Here is a 15,546-nt window from a genome sequence, read left to right on the forward strand (position 1 = left end):
GGAGGAGGAGGAGGAGGAGGAGGAGAAGGAGGAGGAGAAGGAGGAGGAGAAGGGGGAGGAGAAGGAGGAGGAAAAGGAGGAGGAGAAGGAGGAGGAGAAGGAGGAGGAGAAGGAGGAAGAGAAGGAGGAGGAAAAGGAGGAGGAGAAATAGGTGGAGAAGGAGGAGAAGGAGGAGGAGGAGGAGGAGAAGAAAGAGGAGAAGAAGGAGAAAAAGGAGAAAAAGGAGAAAAAGGAGAAGAAGAAAAAGAAGAATCATGCTGGTGGAATTATGAAACCAAATAGCATCTAAAATGAAGAAAAAAATCTATTCAAGAAACAGTAGAAATCAAAGATCGAAGTCGACAATATAGAATACAGGAAAGTGAGAAGAGAGGCCAAAAGTATTATCAATACTGCTAAAGAAAATGATGAGAAACTCTGCACGGAAAACGCATGAGAGTTTTTATAGAAGTGTGAACTGCATGCGGGTAAGGAAAGAACCATACAACCTGCCGTGCATTATTAATGACAAAGAGGGTAAGGCCAGCCTCAGCAAGGATGATATGAATAACACGTTGGAAAATTACTTCCGAGAACTTCTCAACCCGTTTGCTGGAAGAATTTGAACCTATACAGAGCAAAGAGATCCACCCATACTGTCCAGAGAAATTGAATTTGCACCCAAAACCAACCCCAAAACCAACCCCAAGAACAAACCTCCAAGATCAGATGACAGCACGGTAGAAGCCATAAAACTTGTAGAAACACTGGTTTACTGTGGCTGAGGCGAATTTTCAGTAAGGCCTGGGAGCTAAGGAAATGCCCAGAAGACTGGCAGAGAGCTATTTTAGTGATCAATTGTGGAAAAAGAAAAACAACAAGCACTACCGCAAAACCTACAGGGGCATCTCTGTGTTACGCCATGCAGGGATAACATAGTACAAAGATATTATAACTGTGGATAAGATCTAGAGTAGAGAGAAACCTGAGCGAAGCTCATTTCGGATTCCGAAAGGGAAGAGGGGGAATGATGCTGTATTCGCATAACGACAGCTATTCCAGCGAACCATTGAACACAACACGGAATCCAATATCGTCTTCAAAGATCAGGTGAAGGCTTTCGACAGAGTAAACCACGCTAAACTCTGGAAACAATTTTAATAGTACAGCGTTAGATTCAAGATTCAAGGTTCAAAATGATTTATTGATTTGAAAGGCCTTTGGCCCATACATCCACATATTTTAACATATGGTTCGGCAATTACATACATTGGTGCAGCACATTGGATGTTTAACATAAATTGGACATGCACGCCCACATACACGTATGCACGCACGCACGCACGCACGCACGCACGCACACACACACACGCACACACGCACGTGACGCACGCACATACACTCATACACACTCCAGCTCACACACATACTTACATACATACGTACATTCGTACATACGTACATACGTACATACATACATACATACATACATGCATGCATGCATGCATGCATGCACGCACGCACGCACGCAGGCAGGCAGGCACGCACGCACGCACGCACGCACGCACGCACGCACGCACGCACGCACGCACGCACGCACGCACGCACGCACGCACGCACACACACACACACACACACACACACACACACATACATACATACATACATACATACATACATACATACATACATACATACATACATACATACGTACGTACATATATACTTACATAAATACATACATACATACATTCATATGATCAAATAGAAATAGAACTTCCACACAGTGCTATGAATGAGGCAGCGAGAGAAATCGGGACATCTTTCACTCTGAGAAGTGAATACCATTGTCTTTTTCATACACATACATATAAAATAGTACCCATTACAGTAGATACAGAGTTACATATGCGAGTGAATACCTTTTCCCTAGGACATACGTGTCCGTATAACAACATAATTTAGGAATGAGATTATCTTTTAGAATGGACTTCATCTGAACAGACTAATATGCCATTGAGCTTAGACATTGGCCCTTCGGGTGTCTGAAGTCTGACGCACTCTGGTAAAAGCTGCTCTCGTATTTCATTATATCGTGAACATCTGAACAATACATGGAATTCATTTTCTACATACTTTTCCTCACACTGGAGGCAACGATTACTGTCGACAATACCCAACCGGAACAGATTATTTTTCAACGACAAACTGAAAGTTCTGAGTAATGCAAGGATCCTTCTACCTCTTGCAGAGATGGTGAATGAGAGGTACGGTGCAGGGCTTAACGTAGGGTGGAAGTCCAGGTACTCAGGATAAACGCCAGACACCCTAGAACGCCAGTCCTGGTGACTAATATTTATAAGTCTTTCCTTTACTTGAGATAGGAAAATATTCTTATCACCAACATTTTGAAAAATCCACGCATATCCAAACCCTATTGTACATAAAAGTTTCCTCATGTCAGTGGCCCAGCTGTACCGATTATTTTGGTCATGTGCATACGCTTGCAAATAGCATTTCTTTGCATACCTATTATTATCCATTACCAGTAATTTATACCAATAATTTATTGCTCGTAGATGATAAGTGGCATACAAATAATGACGTCCACATTCCCCCATTGCCAAAATGTTTGCGGACGTTCTACCAATGTTTAGGACGGCCTTGCAGAATTTAACGTGCACCTGCTCTATTTTATCATACTTCTTCACCCCCCATACTTCACAACCGTACAAAAGTAATGGCTTAATTTTGATGTCAAAAATGTTGAACAAAGTTTGGACATTCAAGTGCTCATATCTTTTACTTAGACATCTCACTCTGGACGTGAGCCTTGTTGCTTTACAACATAAGTTTTCTATACATTTTGACCATAACAAGCGGGAAGAAAATATCACTCCTAGGTAGCTTATGTACGTGGTTACGTTTATGCTTTTCTTTTTGTAAAACCATTTTTCAGAGCTCTTTAGCACGCCTCCATTTCTAAAAACAATCATCTTTGTCTTTTCCAAATTTACAGACAGTCCCCACTGGTTACAATACTTCTCCAAACAATTGATCTTCCTTTGCATGTCTACAATATTATCTGAAAATAAGCACATGTCATCTGCGTACATTAAATTGCGGGTTTGTTCATCATTGCTTAATAGCTCAACTCCTTTAACAACACTGTTTTTCAACATCAATTCAAATTCAGAAACATACATATTGAACAAAAGTGGGCTAAGAATACATCCTTGACGAACACCAGACAAGCAATTAAAATATTCCGTAATTTCATGCTGGCCAGTACGGACAGAGCACATAACTTCCGAGTACATACTTTGTAGTAATGTTAACATTTTCCCTCTCAAGCCTCTTTTCCTCAAGACTGCCCACAGTTTTTCATGGGGGACGCAGTCAAATGCTTTGGAAAAATCAACAAAAAGTACATAGAAGCGCCCACGTTTCTGTGAAGGGTACTTTTGGACTATTGATTGAAGCGAGAAGATATGATCGATAGTGCTATAACCTTTACGAAACCCTGCTTGCGATTCGGGAATTACATTGGTCTGCTCGGCCCATTCCGCTAGTCGTGAATGCAATATACTAGACATTATCTTGGATAATATATTTAGAAGTGTAGCTGTTTGCATCTGAAGGACTTCCTTTCTTGAGGATAGGATGTATTAGTGCTTGACACCACATTTTTGGGTACTTCCCTGTGTTAAAAATGACATTAAACAACAAACAAAGGTATGTTATCAATGAAGGACATGCATTAGAATAGAATTCAGGGCCAATCCCGTCACATCCGCTAGCCTTTCCTTTCTTCAGTTTTCTCAGAACACTTTGAACTTCAGAAGTCGTGATTTCATTATCATACAGGTATACATTTGTGTCTAAATCCTCATTTATTAAAACTACTTCATGATCAACTTGTGTCTGTAATAAATCCTCTGATGATTCATTATTTCTGGGATTTAGCAAGTCTTTAAAATGACAATAAAATTGCTCTGGTGTGGCCTTAGCCGCATTAAATGAGCCATGAGTACGCATCATTTTATTAACATTTTGCCAAAATGACATCACAGATTTTCTTTTTTAACGCACACATCTCCTTAAAGTCTTTCTTTGCTTCAAGGAATTTATCCAGATCATTTGAGCTGTTTGTTCTGTGGAAATCGTGGAGGTGAAGATATTTTACTCTCTTTAGCCTTTCACATTCGTTATCCCACCACAATGGTTGATGAAGCTTACTATGCTTTCCTTTCTTTTGCTTATTGGTTTGCATGTCTCCTGCTGATATTTTAATGCATTGTTGTAAAACATTACAGGCAGAGTCGACATCATTGAGACTTAAATATGACAAAAACATATCATGTTCTTCATTTAATAATGATTCAAGCTTTTCAACATAAGTGCTTCTCATTGTTTCTTTCCACGTGAGCCGCAACAACCGGCTAAGTTCAATCTCACATTCAACATTTTCACTAGTGTCATCATGTTCAATGTAAATTTTAAACAACACTGACAGTGGGAAATGATCTGAGTCTGGCCTTGGCATGACAGAAAAACTAAAGATCTTCTCAAACATTCCCTTGCTCACAATAGCATAATCAACAATTGTTTTTCCCTTATTAGCAATGCATGTGACATTCCCTTCCTCATCTCCCGGTGTCCTGCCATTCGCAATGTACAATGAATTTTCTTTACAGAAACTAACTAATTGCTTTCCATAACTATTTGTAAAGGAAGCGTCCCGTGACTTTCTTTGGGTACAAATTTCTTCTAAAACATCATCTGTTTCTTCAAAACCAGACAAAAGTTCATGTACGTTATTTTCAACAAAGTTATCATCTAGACGTCCTGTCCTTGCATTCAGATCCCCTCCGATTATCCACTCAACTTCTCCTAACTTATCGCTAATATCATGATATGTCTTCACAAGAGACTGTACACCTTTAACCTTTTCATTATTAAGCACAGGCGAAAATTCATGAGGGAGGTAGGGGAAGCATAGGACCACTTTACGATCTGTTTGTAAACAGGTCTCCTTCAACAGTAAACAAACACATTCTTTCATAGAAATTTCTAGCTTTGTGACTTGGGTTCCTAACGACCGACGAACAAAAACAACAACACCCCCACCTAACCCGTGCTCACGTTTTGCAGAGTAAATATTGTACTGGGGAAAGGCGAGGAGCAATTTTTCTTCACTACATGAGTAGACCTCAGAGCAAGCAAAAATGTCATACGACGAACAAAAGTGGACAAAATCAAGGTTAAACAATTTTTGTGATATGCCATGAACATTCCAACACATAATTTTTAAAAACATTGCTTGGGTGTTATTTATTGTTGTTGCAAGTCTGGGCCGGCCGTGTTCCTATTCTTTTGCTGCTGTTGAAACCAAAGACTGACCCTGCTGTCTCCTTGTGGCCACCCCACCGTCCCTGCCCCCCGTTGCCTCACCACCGCTCCCCGACTGACTGCGGGTGACCCTCTGTTGCTGTCGTTGCCCACGGGGCTCGGGTCGGCGCGGCTGGCTGTTGTCCTGTGGTGGTGACTGCTGGCCGTGTTGTGTTTGTGTATGGGTGACGTCTTCCACGTGAAGTCTTCCATTAAAAAAAAAAACACGTTTCCCCTTTGCTCTCAGGTCTCTAAGTTCTTCTCTTTGCCGCGGTGTAAGATCACCGGCGACACCCACCCCCTGCTCCTTTAGTTCCTCTCTAGCACCCAAAAACAAGGAATTTGTCCTCCGCATATTGGAATCTTGCAATAATAGGCCTGGGGCGGTCCTTCTGCCTCTTGGGCCCCACTCTATGCACCCGTGTGAAATCACGATCTTCCCAGCTTTTCTCCGTCACTTTTCCAAGTATTTCTACTACCTTTGTTCTTGCTGTTTGCGGCTCCTCCCTCACATCCCCCGACACACCATAGAACATTAAATTTTCCCTCCTACTGTACCTTTCTGCCTTTTCCATCTCCCCTTCCAATCTACTAACGTTATCCTGCAGTGCAGCACATTTCGAGTCAACTTCTTCTATGTCAAGACATTGCACGTGCTGCTGTTCCTTAATTTCACTAACTGAATTTTTTATTGAAGCTATTTCTATCTCGAAGCGCTCCAACTTTGTTCTAAAGTTCTTAATCTCATTTTTAATTTCAGAAAAGTTGTTCTCACTGTACTTTCGAAAGGCTTTAAGCTCCTCTAGGATCTCCAAGCTTATTTCCCTTGACTCGTGATTTTCCATGCTTTCGGAACAAACTCTGGGCTACTCACAAAATAAAAATGTCGGACTGTTTCGCTCTTCACTTCACAGATAGCAGAAAGGAAATTCGACAAACACTCGTTGTTCACAGACCGGACAAACTCACCAGTTGCCTAGTACAGCGTTAGAGGACAACTGTTACACAATGATAGAGCTCTATATACAAAAAAGTTTTTAAAATCAGTATGAACAAAAGAAGGCAATACAGATAGTTTTTCAAAAGTAAAAGTCTGAAGTACGACGGGGATGCGTTTTATCTCCTCTCCTGTTTATAATCTATATTATGGACTCCATAACGCAAGACACAAGCCAAAGATCAGAAAGCCTAGGTGAACTTCTATTCGCAGACGACCATTGTCTTATTCATCCAAACAATGTCCTCAAAACAACACTACCGACCTCAACAGCAACTGCAAGAAATTTGACATGAAAATGAGCACATCAAAAACAGAAGTTATGAAAGTGAGCAGAAACCACATTCCCTTGAACATCCTCGTCAAACACTATTACCTATCAGCTCGCACCCCTTCTATCTCATCCAAACACCTCCATTGACACAGAGAGACCGCTTATAACTTCAATATACCAACATTATGCTACAAATGTTAGACCTGGATATTAAATAAAACCCATGAAAACAAAATCACAGCTTGCGAGATGATATGTCTCCGCAAAACCCTTAACATCACAAGGCGAGACAGTCAGAGAGATGAAGAAGTAAGAGCAACTTTTGGCCCTGAGTCCTGCCTGTATTTCATAGAAAAACAGAATAAAATTGTTTGGCCACCTGTTACGTATGTCATCTCGCCAGCCAACCTCGAGAGCCTATAACACCAAGCACTAAGGCTATAAAAGAAGAGGTAAACCACGCAAGAGAAAGAGCTGCAGAGCTGGCCTGTTATTTTTTTTAAAAACTGCATCTCCCCTCGACGATCAACAGCTCTCTCTGTATGAGCCCGTTTATACGGGTGCTGAAAGCCCATCCAAATTTCACTCCAAGCTGTATTGGTCCATTTGTGAAGATGACTACGTTGCCCTGTTCGCTGTTCTCCTCTATCAACGTCTCCACCTCGGCATTGGCTGCTCCCTCTGGCCACTCAGACATTCTCTGCCTAAGGTTGCTATCACTCGAGTATACTGTCCAAGTGTGTCAGTGACGCTGACCCATGCGCTGCCCCTTCGGATGTCTTGCACTTCACAGCATCTAGCCAAAGTCGACACTGCCTCATTCATCCATTCAATCCCTCTTAGCAGACGTGTGCGTTCAGTACTTCCCACTTTGTCATGCAGCGGATGCTGATCATCGTCGTTGACTCTCAAATACGCTTTCATCTGAGCAATCTTGTGAAGTTCTACCATGGCTCAGAGGTTCAGGAGATAACGCATAGCCTCGCAGGATGTGTCTCGTGTGCAGTCCGCATTCCTTCGTTCTGAATTCTTTCAAGGTGTTTCTGCTGCGACGTTGACAAGGTGAGGAGACCGAGGCCATAGTCTATCACAGACTGCACAAGAGTCTGGTATAGTATGGCTAAAATTATCTGCAGCATTCTGCTACACGCCATTATTTTCAGTGCAGTCAGAGTTTTTCTGGCTCTAGTGACAATTCTGGTTATGTGACCTTTACTGAGAGTGATCCGTCAAAGGTAAGGTGATGATAATGATGATTAAAAAGAGTAAAGTAAGAACGTAATCATCATCATCATCATCATCATCATCATCATCATCATCATCATCATCATCATCACTTTACAATTAAATACTCTTTCATATTCCCTTCATTTGAGTGCTTCTCTGTAACAGATTCTACGAGTTCAGCTCTTGCTACACCTAGCCATGGGGTAGACATAGAAACCTCTCACAACCAGATCCACGCGGGACTCACCAACCAGCTGACAATCAACTGTACTTTCACGCACGAACAGGGCTCTAACTTTAGCACCATCTTGTCGCTGATACTGTCCAAGACGGATTCTGCTAACGACTCTACCTACAGGTACTTTTGTGCGTTAAGATAATATATCTAGTAAATTAATCAGCGTACGCAAGTGTTTGTATGTCTTCTATGTATCTCTGTAATCTATTACGTGAGTAATGGCGTTAGATCATGATTTGTCATACGAGTGGAATAGCCAAGTTTTAATCACAAGTTTCAACGAGTGATTACAACTGGAAATTTCTCAAATAAGAAAAATTATGGTCTACCACCATAACCAGTTAAAAATATAATGTGTACCATACTGATATCAGCTGGCGAAATAGATCCGGACCAACAAAGTTCAAATGACCAGCCAGTTGGACAAGAGGATCTATTCCAGAGTCTCACATGCAAACAAAATTGTCATGTCCGTTGGAGTAAGAGTGAGGATTTTTTAAATCTCTATTGTTTTCCTTTATTTTTTAGCCACGCTAATTTACATGTTGTGCTATTCGTATGTCCCCTTCCGCGAGATAAACCCAAACAAAATAGTAATAATGTAAGCATAGTCAAATCATGCAGAAAACGTACGTTTTAAAAGTGGAAACATTAAGAAACTGCTTTTATATGACATGTTGTCGTTAAAAAAGAGATGACTTACTAGCATTCAACTAAAACAAAATACATCGCTGCACTCTGACGTAGTCCCCAGTTCTCTATGATGCGCACCATATGATTCAATTTGGAACAAAATAAAGGTCAACGTAGAGAGTTGTGCCTACTTTAAACTATAGGGACAATGGGAGACAGGTGTTTGGCACTTAATTTGGGCGCCTATGGTGAGCGCGCTTTGCAACAACGTTTAGCTAAGTTTTAACAGAGGACGAAGAGCGGCTGCCATAACTTTGCGCGATCTAGGAATATAATTATAATTCAAGTCTGTATATTGCTTACAGAAGGTTAGAAGGTCGATATAGTGCGGGGAGTAATTCATGCAACTTTTCAAATTTCATGTGTGAGATGGGCTATCAGGTTATATTTCACAAATATAAGGAAGTATTTTACAGGAAGGGCAATGCTAAAACGACTCCAAGTATAATATAAAAAAGTGTTTCATTTACGTATAAATAAATATGAAACAAGATCAGCAAAACAGGCAACTTATCAGGAAAAAAATTGGTAGCAGATTTATAAACTGTAAAGATAGTCATCATCATCATCATCATCATCATCATCATCATCATCATCATCATCATCATCATCATCATCATCATCATCAATATCATCATCATTGACATCACGATCATTGTTGTAAGTATTAGAAGGTAGAAGATTTGCGTATCTGAAATTTTACGACATTACAAAGCATATTTTGGAAGTCCTGCCTTTTTGGGCTTTATAAGGATCACACCATCAAAGTCATCATCATCATCATCATCATCAGCAGCAGCAGCAGCAGCAGCAGCAGCAGCAGCAGCAGCAGCAGCAGCAGCAGCAGCAGCAGGAGCAGCAGCAGCAGCAGCAGCTGAAACAACAACAACAACAACAACAACAACAACAACAACAACAACAGAATCACCATCACCGACGCAATCTGTGATGTAACAACAAGGTATTTCGACGCCTCATACAGAAGACCTGAGTGGGAATCCCGTTAGAGGATACGATCTTTCTGCTGGAACGTCGTTTGCCTCTCAACCTGGGTTGACCCATAAACAGCTGAGTTGTATCCATGAGGGTGTAAACAACAAAAGCATGTTGGGTTGTTGACCTAAAGTGAACGTTCCAGCTTCTTAACAGGACCCCAGATCTAAGTTTGGTATGTGGGTGGTTGGCGGGTGCCCTGGTGTGGTTTGTTCCTTCTTTCACATCAGGCGTTTATCGTCCATATAACTCTCCCCAAATAATGTGTACGTTTTTGTAACATCTTTTATCTTTTACACTTAGGTTACTTGATTCTGTTGCAATGCCGCAACGATACTCTTACGAAACCTAAACAAACAAAAGTGTTAACTCCTCCACGATATTTCCGCAATAAGGTATGCTGTCTCTCTTTCAGGGAAGTTGCTTCTATTACGGCGTTTTCGAACGATAAAGTGGACGAAAAAAACACAATGGATGCACAAGTGACTGGTCACCACAGAGTGGATGCTTATTCCTTCATCGCTCTAGAGGTACAGTAAATGGATTGTCAGTCAATATTTCTGAAGTATTTCTGTTTCCGGAAAGAAATTGTTTCTGTATCTGTTTTACTTTTCCAGCACTAAATTACCATTATTTAGTCAATGCACTTCCCTTTACTCAAACAACCAAAACTGTACTAATTCCTACATTTTCCCACCTATTCTTGCCCATATTATTTTCGACCCCAATGGGCCTACCCAAACAGAAAAGTCGAAGACAACTACATGCGTCAGGCTCACTGTATAGACATTAGAGATAGTAGTTTCCCCGTGTATGACACAAAGGTTTTTCAATACCAACTCCTTCTAACTTCCAGCCTTTATGTCAGGCTTTTTCCTCCCCCCCCCTCTCTCTCTCTCTCTCTCTCTCTCTCTCTCTCTCTCTCTCTCTCTCTCTGATGACACAACATACTTTTCTTTTGGTGGTAGGGGGAATTCTAGATCATAGGGGCACGAGAGGAAAGTGTTCTTTCATCCAACTAATTGGATATTTCAGTGGGTACTCTAATATGTGTAACAAGACAACTGAAACAGTATTAGTAAAAGTCTTAGGTCACAGAGGTGCCATTTATTACAGGCGTTACTAGAGACGCCCAAGTCAACCACCCATTGTTGATGACAAAGTACATTGTCTTTGATAGTTGGACTTCTTGCATAATCCTATTAAGATAATATACTTACTCACTTGTCCTTTACTCTTAGATGACCGTTGGGGCACCAAGAATGATCGTACAACCACTCTTTTCCTTACTTCTTTATTTTCAACCTGTCAAAGGGCTTCACCCAATTTTAAACCTGTCCAATCCGTGATGTTGCCTTCCCATCTCTTGTTCTGTCTATCGTTTTAAGATAATATAAAAGCAGGCAAAAGAGGGGGAGTGGGAAGTTGTAGTTTGTACAGGTGATTGTATTGGGCAGATGGTCGTTAGAGCAAGCCCAACAGCCTTTCTTTGTTTATACGTTATAGGCAGATCGAAGACGTGTCAGTGACGTCATCCAATCAATGGTGTCGTATGTGTGAGATAAAATTGATCATGTATATTTCCGGCCTCTTGATAATCACCACTAACTTCATCTCCGGTTCACCACTTTCCTCAGATTAAACAGACACGCCCCTTCTAAACGGCAGATATTAATGCTACTTGAGGACAAATGATCTACCTCACCGTGTTCGTCTTCATTTGTTTCATTCTCAAACTCCAGATCATGCCACCGTGAGTTGAGACTCATTTTCCCAAGCTCTTTAAGAAGATCACTTATTCACGGTAAGCAATTAAATACAGATTGCCTTCCCAATACGGGAGCCAAATTGGGAAAACTGAGAAGTTTGATTTGGAATTGTGATTAGTCGATTGTCACCAGAACACTCTAGGTGATTTGTTTGCATATGGAAATGTTTAGATCTAGATTAAAGAAACTAGTATAATGAAAGAGAGGCGGGAGGAGACAGAGGGTGCAAAGACCAAAGATCTAAACCTGGCGTTAGTTGAAGATCAGATGGTATGACGTCTTGTTACGCCCTTTGATATAAATGTGTGAGCAATAAACCCATTGTATCTAACCAAAGTCATTCAATAAGTGTTTGTTCCGTCAAGATCTCTTAAGGCCAGATCAGTCTCTCATGAGAGTACCTAGTAAGAAAGGATTAAAAAGTGTCCTGTTTGCCATCTTTCTTCTCCTTCACTACGAAGTAAAAATCAAGTTTAAAATACGAATAATAATATATTATTGTATTAAATACCATCTTGATAATTCTATGGTTCATCTGAAGAGAACGTTGACAAGTCTGCACGGTCATTCACCTAAATTGTCAGTTAATATGAAGAGCTGTATTGTAAGTTTGTGGGCGTTGCGGAAATCTTCTTCTTCTTCTTCTTCTTCTTCTTCTTCTTCTTCTTCTTCTTTTTCTTCTTCTTCTTCTTCTTCTTCTTCTTCTTCTTCTTCTTCTTCTTCTTCTTCTTCTTCTTCTTCTTTTTCTTCTTCTTCTTCTTCTTCTTCTTCTTCTTCTTCTTCTTCTTCTTCTTCTTCTTCTTCTTCTTCTTCTTCTTCTTCTTCTTCTTCTTAATATTTTGATTATGATTACTGTAATTGTTATTAATTATTAATATTATTATCATGATCATTATTATTATTACATTTTTATTGTCAGTATTAGCAGTGGAAGTAGTAGTAGTAGTAGTAGTAGTAGTAGTAGTAGTAGTAGTAGTAGTAGTAGTAGTAGTAGTAGTAGTAGTAGTAGTAGTAGTAGTAGTAGTCAAATTCATCATCATCATTGTTAATTTTATCAATATAATTTTGTCAGTATTAGCAGTGGAAGTAGTAGTAGTAGTAGTAGTAGTAGTAGTAGTAGTAGTAGTAGTAGTAGTAGTAGTAGTAGTAGTAGTAGTAGTAGTAGTCAAATTCATCATTATCATTGTTAATTTTATCAATATACATATTATTTTTATTGTTATTATTATTGTTATTATTATTATTATTATTTTTATTGTCATTATATTATTATTATTATTATTAATGTTATTATTGTTATTATTATTATTATTATTATTATTATTATTATTATTATTATTATTATTACTATTTAGGTAGTTTATGTGTCCTCTCTTCGTCCCTCATTGGAAATTCGAGGCAGAGGGATAATCACTGCTTGACAATGCATAACCAGATCATTTTCTTCAAACGTTCACTCAGTAATCTATCCCCCCTATGACAGACAGACAGACAGACACAGAGAGAGAGATACAGACAGACAGACAGACAGACAGACAGACAGACAGACAGACAGACAGACAGACAGACAGCCAGACAGACAGACAGACAGCCAGACAGACTGACAGACAGAGACAGAGACAGAGAGAGAGAGAGACCGAAGGAGAGACTAAGGAAAGAAAAAAGTGAGAGGAGGGGGAAAAGGGGGGAAGAGATTGAAAGAAGAAGAGAAATAACAGCGAGGGTAAGAGATATATGGGCAATAAATTATGGCGAGTGAGAAGGTCTAGAATTACACAGCAACAAAGCCAACAAAGACACGATTTATCATCTTGTCTTGTGTAACACAGAGATTTCACAATCATGTGAATGCTATGGGGTATTCCAAAGAGGTCAAATCTTTTATCCCCATTCTTCCTTCCATCTCTTACTAAATCTGCACTTGCTTCTTCAGCCACTTTGGAACGACACACTCGAAACCGTAGAAGTGGAAAAGAGACAGAAAGTGTAAAACGTTCATGGTATTAATGCAGAATGTAATCATTACATCCCAGACGCTGATATACCCTCAAAAATCGATAACAGTAGCAGCAGCAAAGGCAGCAATAAATACAATAGTAAAAGTAATACCAACAGCAACAACAATAATAACAATAACAACATCAACAATAACAATAGCATCAGCATCAAACACAACAACAGAAACAACAACAACAGCAAGAGCAATAGTAACACCAACAACAAAAGCTACCCAATAATGAAAAATAAATAAAAATTTTTAATGTTTAAAAAAACTACCAAATAATGACTCGAGATCAGCAAACATTTTAGTTTTAGCTACGAGTTTCTTCATCAATAACAACCAAATGTCCAAGAAGAAATAAAACTCATTAGAAAACTGTAAATCTGCTAGTGCCATCTATCTCACGCTCGAACTCTGTGAGTTTGGTCAGAGCTGAAAATCTGACCAGCTATTGAAGGGAGTTAATAGCCGGGACAGAATAAATTGCTTCCCCTTGGGCGGAAGTCAGCTGATTCCGTGGGGATGGGCGTGTCTAGCTGGACAAGCCATTAAGTGACCCCGACCACCGCCGGACTCACCCTCATCCTCTCGGCCGCATGGATCAGCGCTGTGTTGATGGTACGGCCTTTTGGGGCTCGTTTGAGCCGTAATGGCGTTAGTGGGCCTGCACTTTTGTGTATACATTGAGGAATAAATGTTTAGCTGTAGAGAAGAAGAAAAAATACAAGTGAATTTCTGTAAGACGGCCACGACTCTGTCGAAGAGAAAAGTTGCCATGTAAGATAAGTCCTTGTCTTATACAGCATCGTTATTACGTGAAAAATACGCACGGGAGGATATCGGTAATGGCCGTTAGCTCAGTTGTTTGTCATTTCAGATGGTCGCTGGGGCATGTATTATTTTTCTTTAAATGTAGGTGTTTTTTAAGCCGCCATCGACAAAATTTAGATCTTATATGAGGCGTCTTCTGACCCTGACTGTCTAAGTCAACTGGGGCACAGAGGGATACCACATCCAAGTAGAAAGACTGATATAATCTATTAAAGTTCCCCCCACTAGGGAATCGAACTCGAGCCTCATGCGTGCCAGAACGAAGCGCCGCTATACCACGGATGGCATTTGTAAGTTGGATGCTGCTGCAGTTCTATTGAGCTCTGGGGCGTCTGTGAAATAACATCGTTAAAGGGCCAGAACACTAGTCGCTTCCTTAGAATTAAAAAGTTCCATCTGACATTTTTGACCGTTTTATGTTATTAAGACCCTGATATCAGAAATTAAAGCCTCTATCTGCTCTTTCAAAATCTTAAGATTATTCGGAGTCGCTATCAAGTTATAAAAAGAATTGGATTTGAAAAAAACTTTACATGTTGTGAAACTAAACTTTTTTCGTCAAATTTCTCAAGATTAGGTACTGAGCAGACAGAACTTTAAATTGTAATTCTATCAAGCGTTGCGTGTACACCATGAACGAAGAGATCACGCTCTTAGAACGTCAGGGTTTTTAACTCCGTTTTTTTTTTTTTGCGAGAACTAAGTTACACACTGCACGTTACTCACAGATGCCCTGCATACAGTGTGAAACGGTATTATTGATTCGAACCTCAGCAACCTGTGTGGACAGACGGCAGCCTCTACTTTGTGTGAGCGGTGACCGCCACGCTCACCACACTACTGTGAGAGAAAGTAAGACGGACTGCTCCCCTCCCCCTTTTCTCTTCTCACTCTCTTTCCCCTCTCTTTCCCCTCTCTCTCTCTCTCTCTCTCTCTCTCTCTCTCTCTCTCTCTCCTTCTCTCTCTCTCTGCCTCTGTCTCTCTCTCTCTCTCTTACTGCTTCACTTCCGTTCCTTCTCTTTCTCTTTCTCTCTCCCTCATCCTCCCTCTCCCTTTCGCTCTTTATTTCCATCTCTATCTCACTTTCAGTCTTCTTTTCTCGGACGTACATATTCTCTCTCTCTCCTTCAGTCTCTCTCTCTCTCTCTCTCT

The 15,546-nt window shown here is 40.3% G+C and overlaps 1 protein-coding gene across 1 annotated transcript in view; it reads left to right on the forward strand.

Moving 5' to 3' along the window:
- LOC101851143 overlaps window positions 1-10,472 on the forward strand; it is an 11,588-nt gene extending 1,116 nt beyond the window's left edge. Inside the window, exons 2-3 of the mRNA XM_005106274.3 lie at window positions 8,034-8,226; window positions 10,208-10,472. Of these exons, the coding sequence (XP_005106331.1) occupies window positions 8,034-8,226; window positions 10,208-10,331 (317 nt within the window). The 3' untranslated portion in view covers window positions 10,332-10,472. The remainder of the gene's footprint in view (window positions 1-8,033; window positions 8,227-10,207) is intronic.
- The last annotated feature ends 5,074 nt before the right edge of the window (window positions 10,473-15,546 follow it).

Source organism: Aplysia californica, unplaced genomic scaffold (genome assembly GCF_000002075.1).
Source record: "Aplysia californica isolate F4 #8 unplaced genomic scaffold, AplCal3.0 scaffold00523, whole genome shotgun sequence".
Taxonomy (NCBI): domain Eukaryota; kingdom Metazoa; phylum Mollusca; class Gastropoda; order Aplysiida; family Aplysiidae; genus Aplysia; species Aplysia californica.